Source organism: Columba livia, chromosome 1, assembly GCF_036013475.1.
Source record: "Columba livia isolate bColLiv1 breed racing homer chromosome 1, bColLiv1.pat.W.v2, whole genome shotgun sequence".
NCBI lineage: Eukaryota > Metazoa > Chordata > Aves > Columbiformes > Columbidae > Columba > Columba livia.
This window is the reverse complement of record NC_088602.1, coordinates 158,045,554-158,060,312: the sequence shown is the minus strand read 5'-3', so window position 1 is coordinate 158,060,312 and position 14,759 is coordinate 158,045,554. Positions and strand designations below refer to the sequence as shown.

Sequence of the window (14,759 nt, the reverse complement as noted above, 5' to 3'; positions counted from 1 at the left end):
TGATTGCTCATTGATGTTTTGTATTATTCCTTAAAAACTGTCTTCTGTAGGAAGCCCTAACATACTAAAAAATGCCTAATTGTCTTGATTGTCATTTACAGGATATTGTTTTCTATCTTACAGAGACATTATGGCTCTACGAAACAGAGTCACTTCCAATTCACCACCTGCGGACTACCATTTCTTGCAGTTTAAGCACTATGTCTTCATTTTGCTCCTGGTTCTGCTACAGCTTATCATTAATTTCTTGTTGAAATAGGAAGCGTGAACAAGGGCCTTTCTGAACTGGAATGATCAAACTGTCACTGGGGACCATATTTTAGGCTGGACTTTAAATGATGCAATATTATCTAGAAGAGCCCTGTAGCAACCATTTACAGAACTTTGCCTCAGCATCCATGGTTCAGAATCATACTCCCGTCTACCCAGTTGAAGTAAGGATCGTGTAAGTGCCAGTACACTCTTGCTCCTGGTGTGTGCCTCTGTCTCGCAGACATACGACATCAGCCTTGTGTTTTATATTACGTCATATGCTGTTCTGATGAATCTCCGCCACAGAATAGATGAAGTTAAAAGTATCAGAGGTCAGACCCTGTAGGTAGGATGTGATTCCTGTTATGGTAGAATGATAGATGAGCATACTTTGTTACATTTAAACTTACCATTTTTGTAACAAAGGAACTTTTGAAGTAGCCAACAGATTTTGTAAATGGCTTTGGGTGTTTGGGAGTAAACTTTTGTTCAAGGTCAAACAAATACATCATTATACAAAGGTTCCCAGTGTTAGGAACTGGCAAGTAAAAAGCTGAAGTCTTTGGGAATTCTGCAATGTAATGTCCTTGATTTGTTTTGGAAGTATGACAGTTTTTATCCTGAATTACTACAGTGGCTTGTAAGCCAGTTGTTTTATTTTTATAATTTTAGAACTTCAGATTCTTCATAAAAACATTCCTGCATCTACTGTACAGAGCACATTTTTAACAGTACAGCACCTGGGAAGGTGCTGTCTTGGTCCACTCTCTCTCACGAATTGCAAATGTCAAGGATTTATGGTATGTTTGTAAGTCTTGATAAATCTATGGCTTTGGCTTAATATTTTTGTACGGCCATGTCACAGTAAGCGAACAGACAGCTGGTGCCAGGACTCTTTCTTATTTTTGAAACCAAATGTAAAGATGCGAAGGTGCTTAGTAGGTACCTTGAGTTGAATCTCTCGAAACACAGACGAGGTACAACAGGACTCGGGCACCATCATGAGTCCACTTGCAAATGAAAACGTGAGTGTTTGCAAGGAGAAAGCCTTCAGAAATAGTGAGATGGCTTAACAACACACATATCAAAAGGAATGAGAGCAAAACCCTAAGTCTTTGTTAAATTCCTCCTTACTGCTCTATGTACTACCTAACAGAACACACGGGTGCACGTATTCATTATGCTGTAGCCATGCAAATTCATGAGAACCTAAGGTTTCAATTTAAAGCTAGGGTTTCTAACGTTTCTCTTTGAAGAAATAGATGCATGTATAGAACATGTAAAATTCCAGCAAAAAGCTTAGCGCCGGTGTTCATCTGGTGAATTCCTGGTGCCAGTCAAGTGTACCACGTCAAAAGGGGGCTGTAGTATCGTAAAGGTGCTCTCAGGAACCCAGATGAGACAACAGGAGGACGAGCGGCCCGACGCAAAGGGCGGCCAAGTTTGTTTCCAGAGGATCCTCTCAGAAATCAAACCCACCCCGGGCAGTGGAACGGTTCAAAGGTCACGTTTAGCTTTTTGCCATGGCCCAGTTATCCCCCTGCCTTGGGCAGCCTCCCTGACTCTCCAGGTGATGTACCTTTCTGTTCTGCACCAGTCTCACTCAGTATTTAGTGAAAATATTATTTACTTGTTGTTTATCAGCCTAGCTCAAGCAGTCCTGTGGCTGACATCTTCACACACCTCCCTTTCTCTGTTACCTTTCCCATTCTTTGGGCCTCAGTTACACAGAAGTGTTTTGCTTAAGCTGTCAACTCCAGCTTACTTCTTACAGCCTCATATTAGCATAGTTTGGTTGTGAATCACTTTCTGGAATGTGATACCATAACCAGAGTGATGTCGTATATGTGGACAAGACCAAACTGGATTGGACTTCCATTATATCTGCAACTGATGGGATAAAATTTGTGAATATAGAAAGTCCCTCACTGTTTAAACAAAACAAAGTCCCTAAGTTAAGTCTCTAAACAGAAACTGAAGTTGTAAACCATGTATAAAATGGCATAAAGAAAGCAGAGTGTTATAGCATTAATGTTCTCAGCCTGGAATTGGGCTGTTCAGTATCCCATTCAGATGTCAAAGCTTCACCTGTCTTAAAATCTATTACAAGCCTTTAAACATACTCTGTACATGGGACTAACGCAAGAGGAAGAGTCAGAATTTGGGCAGTAACTCCACTCCTCTAAAATAATACTCTGCTAAATTTTTGGTGCCGAAACTCTTGACTGATAGTTACAAGCTTTTATCTCCCTTGTAAATAGAAATGTCCTTGTGCCCTTTCATGTTGATTGTTTTAAATCATTTCTATTCGAGGTCAGTTAATAACACAGTCTGCATGTATTTTTACACAGACTGCGTGGCAGTGAGTGTAGATTTGACCCAGCCAGCTGGTTGGCAGCACCGAGTTGGACAATGTCAGCCTCAGCACATACTCTGTAGCTGAAATTCATGCTCAGCTCAAGATAACTAAAAAACAAACAGAGCGAGACAAAATGCCTGTGCTTATTTTCCCTTTCAACTTTTTTTTTTTTTAGTTTAATTCTTTTGTAAAAGTGGTTTTACTGATTATAGAAGAAGGTAAAGAATATACAATGAAACTTTTTCAAAAAGTAGAATTGCAGACTTCTGCCTGACTGTATGGTTAGATAACTTAAATTCTAAAACGTACATCAAAAACCGAGTAATTCCTGTTTTGCTGAAAACCGTATGATGTTCCCTTATGTGGAAAGAAGAATTTTCTTGCCTGATTTTTACAGTACAGCTGGTCACAGGCACGTCTGAAGCCTTTTATTTAGCACATTACCATCGACCTCTGCAACCACGATGTGTAGCTGATCTTGAATATTATGGACTTAAGGCTGAGCTCTGCACATTGTTATGAGAACTGATTGTACACTTTGCAGATATCTGAGGGCTGTGGCCTTCTACTACATTTTAAAATTTAAAACAGCACTTGTTCTCAGATTTGATTAACAAATCTTGTTTATTTTTTCTTGTACAGGAAACATTTTCGACATCTCTTGCCATGTGGTTTTGTTGGTTTGGTTTTTATTTTTTCAAATACACTCTAAGCCTTTAATGTGCCATTTAGGTACAGATTGCCTAGTTAAGAAAAAGTAAATATGCCATGTGAAATGTAGGTAGTATCAGTTTCAGCAACAGATGATGTTTCTTGCATTTCACATGTTGATTCCTCAGAAATATTTGACATTACTGAATGAGGGTAGAGCCTGGTTGTTTCCCCACCCCAATCTCATAGATTATTTGGCAGGTCCCATAAAATGTAGTGACAGCAGTTTCTTCCTGTTGTTGTTGTTGGTTTGTTGTTCACTGCCCGCCTGTGCCTTTGGGATTATTGGGGTTTTTTTTGCTAGATGGGTGTTTATGAAACAGACTTTGGATTCAATGTTTTGCAGGTTCTTGAAGGCCATTACTTCACCAGTTTGTGTAAATAACGTATGACAAGGCTTCTGTACATCTCTAAGTTTAATTATTATTTCAAGGGTATCCTCAAAGTCACAGAAAGTTCAGCAGATATTCAAGTATTGTAAACAGTGCCTTCTTGACGGGTTTCTTGCTGTTCTGAGACTTGTAAAGAAGTTTTGTCAAGTTTGTGCCATATGTAACATCTGACCTTTTGTGAGGGCTTGTGTGTTTGAAAACTGACCTTCCTGCTTAGTCAGACTCTGAGGAAGAAAAAATAAACACATTAAATTATTCCCTCTTCTGGCTGAAGTATTTCTGGTGTTTGATACCACGAAGCTGCAGTACTTTGTGGTATTACAGAAAGAGCCATAGCAGGTAAACAGCCTTACAGAGAGATTATTTCGGCTTTATTATTTTCGTGCTGCTGCCGCCCCGGTCCTGTCCCGGGCCCCGCCCTGCCCCAGGCGGGAACATCGTGCTCAGCACACCGAGCCGGGCTCCAGCCGTCTGTTTCTGCTCGGTCGCCGCCGCTCCCGCGTTGTTGGTGTGCGGGAAGGGCCGGGGCTGTAGGCGGGCGGCGCTGCCCGGGGCTGGGCTGCAGCTCCACACCGACGCGTCGCGCTGCGCTCGGCTGGGCTCCCAGCGCCGCTGCGCAGCCTCCGCGGCGGGCCGGTCTCCCCTCAGGGCGCGGCGCACGCGTCCTCCTCGGCCATTGGTGCGCGGGGCGGAAGGGGCGGGGCGGCGGTTGCCATGGCGCGGCGGCCGGAGCCGGGGCGGCTGGCGCAGGAGGCGGCGGCGCTGGCGGGCGCGGTGCGCGGCGCGCTGGGGCCGCGGGGCGGGCGGGCGCTGCTGGTGCGCCCCACCGGGCAGGCGCTGCTGACGCGGGACGGGCGGCGCCTGCTGGAGGCGCTCAGCCTGGAGCCGCCGACGGCCAGGTACCGGGGCGGGGCCGGGGCTCGGGGCCGGGCGGGGCGCGGGGCGGTTCCGCCTTAACGTGAGCCCGTGTGCCCGCAGGGTGATGGCGGCCTGCGCCTGCAGCCACCGCGCCGCGACGGGGGACGGCGCCAAGACGTTCGTGGTGCTGCTGGCCGGCGTGCTGGGCGGCCTGCGGGCGGCGGGCGCTGGGCTGCGGCGGGCGCTGCGGGCCTTCGAGGCGCAGGTGCTGGAGCGGGCCGTGGCGCGGGGGCTGCGGCGGCACCTCCGCTCGGCTCTCTCCGGGCGGCAGGCGGGGGCGGGCGCCCTGGAGCCGCTGCTGGACGCCTACCTGTGCGGCCGGCTGGGGCCCGGCGAGCGGCGGCTCCTGGCGCGGCTGTGCTGCGAGTTCTGCCGGCTCTGCGCCCCCGCCGCCCCGCTCTGCCCGCAGGTGCTGCGCCTCCTCGGCCGCCGGTTCGCGGAGCTGCACGCCGCCGTGGCCGGGCTCCCCGTGGGCAGCTCCAGGGTCCTGCCCGGGCTGCTCCTCCGCAGGGACTTCGCGGCATACTGCCCAGCAGAAGGGGAGCTGCGGGCCCTGCTCGTCACCGAGCCCCTCCGGCCCGCCCTGGCGGCCCCCGGCGTCGAGTTTGTTGTCGACTCTGAGGGTCAGTATCTGGCCTCGCAGTGCTGGATCTCAAGGAGGACAGAAGCCTTCATGAGCTACTTGCAGAGCAACAACATTAAGCTGTTGCTGTCAAGCGTGAAGCAAGACGAAGTAGTCATACACTATGCAAAATTATACGGTGTATCTGTGGTAGAGTGCTTATCATCAGAAGAAATGGCCCTTATCAGTGAAATCACCGGAGTCTCGCCTTGTGAGCCCCTTGGTGACAACATACACAGAGAAATCACCGAAGCTGCGGTGGCAACGTTTTGCCAGCCCTTGTTGCTGGGCTCGCAGAGATGCGTTCACATTGGCTTCACCAGCGTGTCTGCCTTTCAGCCTCATTGCCTTATTCTGTGTGGGCCGGTCGCTGGTGTTAATGAGGAACACGCTGCTGCTTTACAAGGGGCATTTACAATGCTGCAGCAGCTCTTTAAAACAGTTGATCAGAGGGAGGAATGCACAGCAGAAGGTGAAAGCCAGAATGAAGCCACAGAGGTTTGCAGCTGGCGTTCCTCAGCTACTCAGAAACAAGGCATAATAGAAAATATTTCTTGTAACAGTAATCAGGTTTCTGAAAGACAAGTGAAAACACAAACGGATGAAGCAGAGACAGGAATTACAGGCCCTGCTTTGCAGGGAAGCGAAAATCAAGCGTTTGTGCAAACAGACTTGCATATACCCTCAAATCCTGTCTCACACATTAAAGAATTTAACGTTGCTACGGAAGGAGTTGGATCTTCAAGAGACGGACAGAAACCACATATAAAATGTGAGCATCCAGGTGACATGCTCGACAACTATAAAAGTGACTCACTTGTGGACAATCAAAAGAATTACAGCGCTGCCCTACCAGCAGCAGCTAGTGCTAATGATACAGTCACTGCATGTGAACGCCCAGGTGTTGGCAAAGACCCAGATGAAACAAGTTGCAATATAGTTCCATTTAAACATGAAAACAGTTGTGCAAGTCTTGCACAGAATTATTCCAACTCCCTCATAGAAGCAGGATCAGTTTTGCCAGTAGGAGGTTACTTTGAAATCCTGTTACATTATTATATTCAGTACTATGCAAAACAGTTTCAGCCATCAGAGGTAACTGTTGTAGCCAATGTAGTTGCTGATGCTTTGCTGAGTATTCCCAAATCCTTGTACGGGACGACAGAACGAAACAGCTTTACCAAATTTTATCTTGAAGTCATAAATGCACTCAGAAAAAATCAGCCACTGCCTGTGAATGAGAAAGGCTTAGAATTGGTGTATTGCAAATACCAGTTAGTCACTTCAGTTCTTCATTGTGTTACAGAGCTCTTTTCCATAGATTTAATCATTGGTGTTAGGCGGCCAGTGCCGAAAATTGAGGATAATGACTCAGAAGATGATTTCTGAAATAATTAATAAAGAATGGTTTTTATTATGTGTTTTTCTGTGTCTTCTTGTCAAATAGATGTGTGTCAAAATTCAGTGATAGAGACTAAAGTATCTTTTTAAGCCCAGAAACTTACTACAATTCTTTCCTCTTAGAAGAAAAGGAAAGGAAAAAAAAGGCTGACCAGCTCAGATTAGTGGAAAACTGACTTGTGAACAGCAAGTGTGAAGTTTTTAACATGGGAAAGTGTAGCAGAAGTGTAGCAGAAGATCTGCAATGCTTTTCCATCCGCATGCAGAGGATCTGGTGCACATTCCAGCCAAGGGTGAACTTCGCCTCTTTTGGAGGTTTGAGTATTTATGCAAGTTAGATGTGATCTGTTTTCCTGGCATGTTAGAAGTTGCCAATGAGATGAGCCAGTTTGAAGCAAGGGTTTTTTTTAGCCGTCATATTAGGCTGGATTGAATGTTATTTTTAATAAAAAGATTTTTCTATGTTTTGTGGGTTTTAATATAATGGGGAAAATATAACTGTTGTGAGCCTGTTCAGCACTGGGGCAGGCAATGGTGGGCTGCTGCAGTATATCCCAATGAAGAATTTTCTCATTTGGTAAAAGATGCAGCATTTTTGTCTCCAATCGAGTTTGCTTCAGTCAAACTTGGAGAATTAATAATACCTTGACTGGCTGGCATGCGCTCTGGCAGATGAGTTTATGTGATGTTACTTAGTTGTGCTGCTACTATAAAAGGCTGTGTCATCATTGGAAAAGGGTACACAGGCAATAATGCAGTTTTTTGTGAAAAACCTGAGGCAATGTTTCACTTCAGACTTTGATCACTTGGGATTTTATTCTGCGTTTGTTAGTTTGTTTAGTCTTGCTTTTCTTATTTTATTATTCTTTCCCTTCCTGCCAGGATTTTCGCCTTAATAGGGTTTGCTTTAAGCACAGTGTCACCTGGATGTCAACATACCTGCCTTTCTGCAGTGTCCTAAAAACTACGGGTGTAGTGGGGGAGGTTTTTGAGTAAGTGAGCTGCTGCAGCTGATAATGGTATCACATCAGTTCTCTCTGTGCCATGGCCAGGATTGTATAATGCTTGAAATAACTGGATTTTTTTTTTTAATCTGCCGTTAAACAAAATCTAGTGAGGATATTTAAAATCGTAGGCATACACCATCTTTGTCTGCTATACCTGAGATGATGATAACTGAAAACCACATTTTGTTTCCCTATTAATTGAGGCTGTTGCTTCCCCTTTTTGGTTTCTTCAGAAGTCCATTGAAGTTGTTTCAGGTGTTTTGGCAGCAATGCTTTGTTTGACTATGACATCCTGTTGAAAGTTTGTATGTATTCTTGGTAATATAAGATACTGTTTGTTTGGGGTTTTTTTCCCTGACTAATACAGTTTTACATATGAAAAACAGTGAAGCTCTGTGTTCGCTAGAGTGATTTCTTTAATGAAGGATGAGGGATGGTAATTCTCTTTTTTTTAGAATGATTTTTGGTGGGTGCAGACGTGGGGAAGAATTACACATGGAGGAGTGAAAAGAAAATCATGTTCTTGCTGTTACCACGTGCTTTCGGTAGCTGCTTCATGCGGCGGGTCCAGTGCGAATTAAGAGAAATCTGGGTTGTGGCAGAGCTGGTGTCCAAGGGCAGCTTCCACCAGCCCTGGCCCTTCAGCAGGCACTTGGGTTCTGTATTTTCAGTTTGTAATGAGCTGCTGAGGCAGTTTTTCTCTTGCACAAGTGTTCGCCTGCTCTCTTTAAACTGCTGGCCAAAACTGGCTGGCCAAGGATTAATGATTGGCTTCATGGTGGGTCTGACAACCACGGCACACAGCGGGTGAAGCCTGGCAGCTGCCGCGTTGTCTGCAGAAGCTGGTTTTGTATTCCACAGACATTCTCTAAAGACAGGTAAAATAAAGGGAATACTGTATTATTTCACATTATTTGATACCGTTGGTTCATCTGCACTCGTATGGATTTACTGTAGTTCCTTGAAAAAGATCAAAACAAAAAGATTTTGTTATGCAGATGGCATTCTGGCTGTTCATTTAAAGTTAAGTTCATTTAAAGTTAAAAAAAATTGTGATACACAAAACTCTTATTTTTGTATGCCAGAGATAAAAGGGAGGGTTTTAAAATGACAATAAAACTTCTTTTTTTCTGACTTGTTTCTGATGAAACCTCTCGAGTCTGAAGGCTCGTGGAGTCAGGAGCTGTATGTCATTGACTTCTCTGTCCTTTTATATTTTGTGAATGATCAGTTTTCCCATTTGAACTACCAATTCCCTGTTTTCTGTGGAAAGCCAAGGACATGGTGTGGCCTTTTCCTTGGGGAGGAATGTCCCCTCTCTGCCCTGGACTGCTGGGGTGGATGCTTGTTCAGGACACGGCTGTTTGGTTTCCAGTCCCGGAGTCCAAGTGCATTATGAGATATGCACTGGTTCAAGGAAAAAGAAATGTATTAACTTAGTTCTTGAGAAGAGCAGATTTACTTCTGGATTTAGCTCTTCTTTATCTTTATAGGAGTATTCTCCAGTAATTAGCCTGGAAGTATAATCATGACTGTTAGGGACCACCTTTGCTTATTGAATTATTTGGTGTACTGCTTCTTATAGAAATTGGTTAGAAACTGCTTATATAGAATTTTCTTAGCTTAAGTAAGGTTGCTTAGCTTAATTTCTGCAAGCTGTGAGCCTTTGAACTTCGTGCTTCCCTAAGTAAAACAGGTCTCAGAGTCTTCAAGCTAGAACATTGCGGAAGCAGCGTCCCTGGAGGTAAGTAAAAAAAACACAGAATGGCATCTAATAGAAGAATGTTTTTGCTATTGCCAAAAACTTATTTTCTCCAGCTATAGGTGCAAAATAGCAATTGAAGGTCAGAACTTTGGTTGACAGCCCACCTGATGAAAACGAAGAGATCCAGTGAAAAGCGGGCAGAGCCCAGACTAATTTTGCTGTTGCTCTGGAGTAGCACAAGGGATGGGGGCTTGGATTGTGGGAGTATAATCGTCCAAGTTCTTTTCAGCAGAGAGTTCCTCTTTAGGAGGCACCAGCTTGAGCTGCTCCATGCTGTACCTTGCGAATAAATTGTGTATTCTAGAAGAATTTCTGGAATCCATGACTGAGTCTCTGCTACAGGAAACCTAGGGAACAAAAACTTCCTGAGCAATGACCTAATCTTAGGAAATACTTGGGGATCACTGCTGTCCCCTCTACTCTGCATTCCGGGCTGGGGCCTGGCTGCTGTCCATGCCCTTTCTCCGCTGCTGAGGTTTCCGACCCAATTCGGCAGCCGCCCCCCCACTGCAGAGGCTGCAGTGACCCAGTCACCCTGCTCAGGCTGTTACTACTCACAGGTACCTGGGCCTTAGGTACGGAATTATTCGTGACATCTTGCGACTGTGCCAAATTTTAAGGCTATCTCTAAATGTAGCTTGCCCTTTGACAGGTGACATGGGGACAATTCTAAGAGTGATGTCTTGACATGGTGGCAGGGACAAAGGGGTTACCTGGGGCAGCTTGGGAGAACATGTTTACTCGGTCAAAACGGCAGGGAGTGGTATGTTTGGGCACACACTGAGGTTGTAAAAGCCTGTGGGTTTTCCTTCTTGCACTGTTTCCCAGAGATTATTTCTATTATTTTTATATTTCTAAATATGGATTGGCTTCCATGTGAAGTTAAAGTTGGGTACATGTAGACCTGTATGGACTCAGGTCCAAACTTGTAATATGATGTACAGGGATAATGGTGTTAATAGCCTAAAAATTAGAAGAATGGTTTTAGAAAAATCTTGATGTTTAATTCTCCTTTCTGCAGCCCTTAGCAAACCTTCTACCTCACATTAAATTTATCAGAATATTTTAGAGGCCCTCACCCCAGTAGGTGTATTTTAAGCAACGTCAGGTGGCAGATTCACGTACGCAGGCAGGTAGTTTGTTGAGGCTTTTTAAAATTAAATAAAAAAGAAAAACAAAACAGTTTTTAAGATGCATGTGTAGTAATTCACAGTGAAACTAGATTGAAACTTCATCCTGCACACAGCTCTTGAGAATGGGAACAAGCTGTTTATCTGGCAAGGACGCACCATTTTCGTTTGTTGATTTGGGCAGGGGTCGTGTCCCACAGATTTTTACAGGTGCCAGAACAGCACCAAGAAATCCTCCATCCCCAGGGCTCCTGCTGCCCTTCCCCGTCACCAGACCCCAGGTCTGTTGTGGGGGTCTCTGCCAACACCAGCTCCCTGCGCACCAAAGGGGCGTCGCTTAACTTCTGTGGTGGAAGTGGCACAACCTAAATACGGCCTTACATTTTCAGCCGTGCTTGGTTGGTTACTAACCTCCAGCCTTTTTGGCAATGATACAGAGAGCATCGCTAATACACACCAGGCACAACGAAGAATATGTTGTGTCACGAATCACACGCTGCTGAATCACATTTGCAAGAGGGGAATGTGAGGTTTTGTTTGGGAGAATGACTGTATAGTGACATAACTCTGGTCATTTTATATCATTTCTGTTATCTTTATAACAATCACCTTCCAGAGTCCACAGGTGGGTGATTAATCTTGCTGTGTGATAAGATTAAGGAAGACTAAATTCTGCACTTCTGTGTATCTCCTGGACTTCACTAGAACTGTGTTCACCTGAGCCTGTACCTAATTTGCTTTTTGTTATCTAACAAATCTGCTATTATTGGTAGAGACTACTGTTTCTGATTACTAAATTTATTTATGTGCCCGTTTAGGTTAATATGTCCGCTCGTGTCTCTTTTTGGTGAGGTTCTTTTAAATTTCATGTTAAGAGAGAAACTATTTCAATGTTCAGTTGTAAAAATCTCTTCATCTTGAAGTCTAAGAAACGTGGTTTTTTGTCACCAGTAAAACCAAAGATTAAATATTTGCTTTATTTACTATACTACTTATCACACTATTACTACTAAAACTGAGCAAATCAAGAGAGTAATGTCTGAATTTATAAACAGTATGTGTTGGCTGTAATTAACGTGATTGTAAATTTGCAGTAGCATTTTGTGTAAGCCATCATTTGTATTCTGTTAATGAAACTCAAAATAGATATTTGGATCTAGGATTATACAAATTGCTTCCCTCTGAGAATATTAGACTAATAATTACTTCCAGAAATAAGAATTTTAATTTTAGCATTCCAAAGCTAAAAGTAATGATAGCAAAAATGTTAAAGACTTAATATATATTAGCTCCTTCTTTATTACATGATTCAATAGAAGACTAGACTTTGGAAATTATGCTTATTCCTGTGATAAATAGAGCAGTGCACTCTTAAAAAACACTGCTGGAAAAATCATACAAAATAATTTTCCTGCTGGTTTGGCAAACAGTTTATTTCTCATGAAATCACCAGCAGATAAAAGAACTGTAATGCTGAGGCTTTTGTTCAGTGCAGGATTAAGGGCACATCAGTAATATTGCTTCCTGTGTGGCTGTGTCCTAAACCATCTGCAGCAGAGCTCACCATATAAAGATAATATTTCCATCTAAGGTATTAAAAAGAAAAGGTATTGTTTTACTGAATAGAATCGCTAACCTGTTCTTATTTTGAGACTCCCAGTAAAACAATCCAGCATGGTGATCTGTCTTTTGATAATAATCATGACCTACTTTCAGCGGGTATCTTCATTTTCCAGGCGAAGCATCTGATTAAATATTACCTTAAAATGTGAATGCAGAGAGTGAACACATGACAGGGATTTCTCTGTGTATGTGGGGGAAAGGTAGCTCCAGATGAGAGCTACATCTGTTGAGATTTTAACATTAGACTAGATATGTGCCTGGTATCATGTACGAGGATTATATTTAGGCTTTTGGAGCAACGGAAGTCATTGTAGAAACTGCTGGATTAGGTTCACAGGGCGAATAACCTGCATTGGATCCCTTTTCTAAAACCAGAAATAGCCTGAGGCTCTTGATTACCAACATACTACTGAAAAAAAAAGTACAGAATAGTTACATAGTGCTGTAAAAAATTCATAGAACAAAGTGAAGGGCAGCTTATGTAATTTTGTGATTGATGATTTTGTATATGTGAAACCTTTCTTCGTAAATTCCACGTGTGAAAGGAAAAGTTTAGAACTACGGTACTGTAAAGACAGTTTTTTGTAGGAAGTACCCAGCATTTTCCATTATGAAAGTCAGGTTTTACTATTTGAAATAGAGCCTGGGTGGTGTCTCTCCCCACACTGTACAAGGAGTGAGTGCTTCCTGCTGACTCACATGGGAAATTTTGTCCAAGCAGTTCAATTGTTCCCAGAAAACAAATTAGAAAAAATACTTCATTTTGCCTTCGTTTTGTATGAGTGATCTTTTATTTGAGATTCTTTGCAATCCCTTTGCTTCATTGCTGGGAGCAGAATTCTCTATTCTATCTGAAACCAAATCCTCTAATTACCTGTCCTGGATCTCCAAAATACTGTGGTGCTGGACCAGGTTGACTCTGGTGACATGTACTGAAAAAAACACAAGCTCCTCAGCCACGTATACGAGAGGTCCTACTGTGCCAAGCTTGAAATGCGACACAGTTCAGCTCACTGTTGTGTTTCTGGATGAATTTATTCAGCTCAGTAAGCCTTTCAAGCTGTGATGTAGGTAAATGGAAGGGTTTTTGTGGCATTTCCAAACAACCGGTGCTTGTAATACAGCAAGTACTGGAACGCAGAATTTGTAGTACATTCCCTGTAACCTGAGGAATTTTAATCACGTTGCAGAATTTTCCAGTGAGACACTTTTTAAGCCTTGGTGGTTATTAACACCATCGAGGGTGGTGAAACACTGGTCCAGGTTGCGCAGGGAGGTGGTGGATGTCCCAGACCTGGAGACATTCAAGGCCAGGCTGGACAGGGTTCTGAGCAACCTGACCTAGTTGAAGATGTCCCTGCTTATTGCAGCGAGGTTGGAATAGATGACCTTTGAATGTCACTTCCAACTCAAACTATTCTATGATTCTATGATGATCAGCACCATTTTGTTGTAGGCCTCCCCTCTGTTTCAAAAGATTACCACCTTGGCCATAATCCTAAGTGTTGCAGAAGTTACATGGCTTGGATCTATAAAGAGGAACGAATCTGTAACCAAGCAGAAAGCAGGACATTTTCTACTCCGGTTTCATTGCTTTTGCTCTCTGCTCAACTGTAGAGCTCATGAGACAGCCTGATACAGTAATAACTCCATGGGTGTGTGGGTGGAGAGAAGGAGGGACAAGAATAAGACAGGAAATAAGAAGACCCAGTTCAAAATGAAGAGAGGGGAAAGATGAAGGTTGCATGATGAATATAGCGTAAGAAAAGGACTGTCATGTAGAAGGAAGAATGTAGAGTCCCAGGTACATGAATGGGAAGAAGCAGCCTCAGCTTCCACACGTCCCTCCCTGGAGACACAGGAGCAAAGGCGAGACGTTAAGTTCTGCTCTTACCTTGGAATAGTGGCAAGAGACAGAAAAATCCATGAAACCGATTTTCTGCTGTGCTGGGGTAGGAAAGTAGCGACCTGGGAAAGCAGTAGGAGCCGTGAAGACGCCTGTCTGTGTATCCAAGGGAACCTGTGCTGTAAACCTGCAACAGCCAGAGATAACAAGTCACATTCCTGTTCCTGAAGCTCAAAGAGTCCAGGGGTGGGTGCAGAAATTACGGGGTGTGGAGCGCATTTATTTAGATAACACATCTTGCCCTCAATGGCCTGCGCCTCTGGAATGTGCTTTGATCCTTAGGTGCTTCCAAGATCCAGGCTGGAGTCATCAATAATAATGGGTTTTTCTCCACAGCCCCAGTGGTGAGGGGTCCTGGGCTTGAGCTTGTGTGGTGACTTGTGTCTGGGGATACTGGGCAAGTTCATGTTGCAGATCATGCAGTGAATAACACAGGGTTGTAATAGGAAGCTGCTGGGGTTACAGCATTGAAAATAGTTGTAGAAACTCTTACTGAAGTAATAAATCATCAGCTGATTAATTTGCCATTTGCTGGGCCTCGGATAATTAATCTAAACTTACTTGTGTTAAAGGGTAGAAAGCCCGTCCGGGTCCTCTAAGCTTATTTTACATAGTGAAATATAACAAGAGTTCAGTGGGTTTAGCCTCCTTATCAAATTGTAGGGAAAAAAGT

General features: G+C 43.8%; 2 protein-coding genes and 1 long non-coding RNA gene across 14 annotated transcripts in view; 2 read left to right on the top strand and 1 right to left on the bottom strand.

Moving 5' to 3' along the window:
- The window catches only part of OSBPL8 (oxysterol binding protein like 8), a 96,567-nt gene extending 92,597 nt beyond the window's left edge, over positions 1 to 3,970 (top strand). For all 12 annotated transcript variants that reach the window (XM_065040916.1, XM_065040901.1, XM_065040958.1 and 9 more), the window contains one exon: positions 124 to 3,970. In XM_065040916.1, coding sequence (XP_064896988.1) covers positions 124 to 259 — 136 coding nt within the window. In that variant the 3' untranslated portion in view covers positions 260 to 3,970. The remainder of the gene's footprint in view (positions 1 to 123) is intronic.
- Positions 3,971 to 4,107: 137 nt separating this feature from the next.
- Positions 4,108 to 6,671, top strand: BBS10 (Bardet-Biedl syndrome 10). Its single transcript, XM_065041002.1, has 2 exons — positions 4,108 to 4,613; positions 4,693 to 6,671. Exons 1-2 carry the CDS (start codon positions 4,429 to 4,431, stop codon positions 6,641 to 6,643), a joined length of 2,136 nt encoding a protein of 711 aa, XP_064897074.1. The 5' UTR covers positions 4,108 to 4,428; the 3' UTR covers positions 6,644 to 6,671.
- A 1,389-nt stretch (positions 6,672 to 8,060) lies between these two features.
- Positions 8,061 to 14,264, bottom strand: LOC135576349 (uncharacterized). Its single transcript, XR_010468009.1, has 2 exons — positions 14,075 to 14,264; positions 8,061 to 8,530 (listed from the first exon to the last, which is right to left on the bottom strand). It is a non-coding gene; the product is annotated as an uncharacterized LOC135576349 (long non-coding RNA).
- Positions 14,265 to 14,759: the final 495 nt, after the last annotated feature.

Coding starts and splice junctions, on each gene's coding strand:
- BBS10 (XM_065041002.1), top strand. CDS start 4,429: ATGGCGCGGCGGCCGGAGCCGGGGCGGCTGGCGCAGGAGGCGGCGGCG. Junction 4,614..4,692: donor CTGGAGCCGCCGACGGCCAG/GTACCGGGGCGG, acceptor GTGTGCCCGCAG/GGTGATGGCGGCCTGCGCCT.